This window comes from Egretta garzetta, unplaced genomic scaffold (genome assembly GCF_000687185.1).
Source record: "Egretta garzetta isolate BGI_Z169 unplaced genomic scaffold, ASM68718v1 scaffold27, whole genome shotgun sequence".
Classification (NCBI taxonomy): Eukaryota; Metazoa; Chordata; class Aves; order Pelecaniformes; family Ardeidae; genus Egretta; species Egretta garzetta.
In genome coordinates this window covers 706,742-708,983 of record NW_009260400.1, presented here as the reverse complement: position 1 = coordinate 708,983, position 2,242 = coordinate 706,742, and the positions used below count along the sequence as shown (strand labels likewise).

At 45.9% G+C, this 2,242-nt stretch overlaps 1 protein-coding gene across 10 annotated transcripts in view; it reads left to right on the top strand.

The window, feature by feature from the left end:
- Positions 1 to 6: 6 nt before the first annotated feature.
- Positions 7 to 2,242, top strand: part of CUNH16orf70 (chromosome unknown C16orf70 homolog) — a 37,094-nt gene continuing 34,858 nt past the window's right edge. For all 10 annotated transcript variants that reach the window (XR_004842575.1, XR_004842577.1, XR_004842576.1 and 7 more), the window contains exon 1: positions 7 to 130. Coding sequence is in view for 7 of the 10 variants with exons in the window: in XM_035898759.1 (XP_035754652.1) it covers positions 67 to 130 (64 nt within the window). In the remaining 3 variants the exon portion in view is untranslated. The remainder of the gene's footprint in view (positions 131 to 2,242) is intronic.

Here is a 2,242-nt window from a genome sequence, read left to right as displayed (position 1 = left end):
AGAGGTCCGGCGCAGCCACCGGGTGACCTGCCGTGCCAGCCCGCGGCCTCCGCGCTACCTGAGCCAATGCTAGATCTGGAGGTGGTGCCCGAGCGGTCTCTGGGGAACGAGCAATGGGAGTTCACCTTGGGTAAGTGTCTGTCTGTTCGTCTGTACACCTGTACCGCTACGTATGTACATATATATGTACATACATACACAGGGCCCCGTGTGCATGAACAGGGTGGTTGGGGTCTGCTCGTGACCCAGCACCCATAAGCTTTCTTCCAACTGCCAGCGAGTTGCAAGAGGGAAAGGGAGAGAGACTCAACGCTTGCCTTTCTCTATCACTAAAAATACAAATACACAAGTTTTAAGGATTCCCATGTAGCGTATAGCCTCATCTTCAGCTCTTGCATGCTGAGTTGTGCTTTGTTTATCAGCTTGTATGCCTCCTTCTACTCATTAACCTTGTTTTGTCGTGTCTTGCCATCTTAGATTGGTAATTTTCTTTTTAAAATAACTCCTAAAAGAGGAGGTGTGGATGTGCTGACTGTCACCTGAATACATGTCAGGTGATATCAGCATCTTCAGCTGTGTGCTAACACTTGGCAAAAATACTGTGCTTTTCTGTACAAACCTCTCATAAATGAGTTGTTTCACAATTCCTTTGTGTTGTTACGGGGTTGCGACATTATAGTGGAGACAGTAAACTTTTGAGAGGTTTTTCTCAGGGTTAGATAATGTGTGTTTCTCCCCCTCCCCAGTGATTCTTGGTTTTTCACCTCTCTGAGAGGCCCTTCCTTACCAGCCATTGCTCTATTTACTGTGATGAGAAAGAACTTTCCCCCAGCTGATGGAAATTTGGCTGGTGCTCAGCCCAGGGCACTTAAATGTACAGCTGAAACTTAGATGGTATGGATTCTTCAGGTGACGTGTCTTTTCAGGCAGATATTGGCAGTCCTTAAAAATCTCAGAAGATACTGTAGCTGTCACGTTTTCCAAGTGATTGTTTCAGGTATCAGCATCAGACTCTTGCTCTCAGTTTTCGGTCTTTGCCGTTGCTCTGTCTAAAGCACAGTTAATGGTAGTAGTGGTTTGGCAAACGTCAGCAGGGCTCTGCATGGCAGCTGTCTGTGTCTGCCAGAACTTGAGTTATGCTTTGCCGCTGCTCCTGTTGTCACCTGTGACAGCAGTGGGACAGGCTGTTCCTTAAAAACACTGTTCTGCAGCTTCCGTGAACTTGGGTCACACCAAAGGAGTGGTGCTGGGACCTGGATTTGTTTATATGAACCCCATCAAACACAAAGGGCTGTTTATGCTGCTGTGGCTTCCGAGTTGGGTACAACTCTGTGGTTACAGGGAGCGTTAGAATGGCTTTTGGGGGCTGATGATAATACCTCGGGTCCCACCCTGTGAAATCTCGGTGATCTCCTTGTACTGCTAACGTGCTACCATGCTCTCTCAGCTCTGCCTGACCTTCCGCGATCCTTTAGTGCCTGTGTTACCTGAAAAGAAATGCAGTCTCAAATTATATACCCTGACACTCTTCATGAATGAGGAGTACCCCCTTTTCTCCTTATAAAAAGAAAAAAAAATATAAAAATATATTTTTTTCTCTCTTCTTCTTTCTTTTTATAAGAAAATTATTTTCATTTTCCCAAGAATCCCCAAAGAAGCCCACTAATCCAGTCTCATGGTTAAAACAATATACTGTGTCTCTGTCTATGTGTACACACACATGCATAGATCTGAGAGGGAGGAAACCCGGCTGTAATTCTTGAAGTAAACATAGCCACCACGTGATGGCTCCAATATATAATTAGCATGACCTGCTGGTATAGAGCAGGAGGCTGACTAGGTATTAGGATACTTAACTTTGTCCTGCGCTAGCAATACCGTAGGGAAGTTGTCCCTGCTGATAAAGCTGGTTCGGCTGTGTTAGCGGTGGCGGGGTTGGAAGCGCTGGTATAAATGGGATCCTCGATGCCAGGGGTGTTCTACTCATTGTCTGTTTAGGGCTGCCCTTAGCAGAACTCATGGTGGTATTCCTGAATGGCTGCTGACTCTGGCTTCCAGTATTGTGCCCACAACGGAGATGACTGAGGGGAAATGCCAGGAAAATTTTTTACATGAGTTTTTGGATTCTGTTTCTGGCTCCCGTGTTGACTCACTATGTGACCAAGAGCATAAAAAATTTAACCAAGGCCGAGTTTTGTGTTCAATTAGATACCTGTGGCACTGCACCTCTTGGGCTACATTC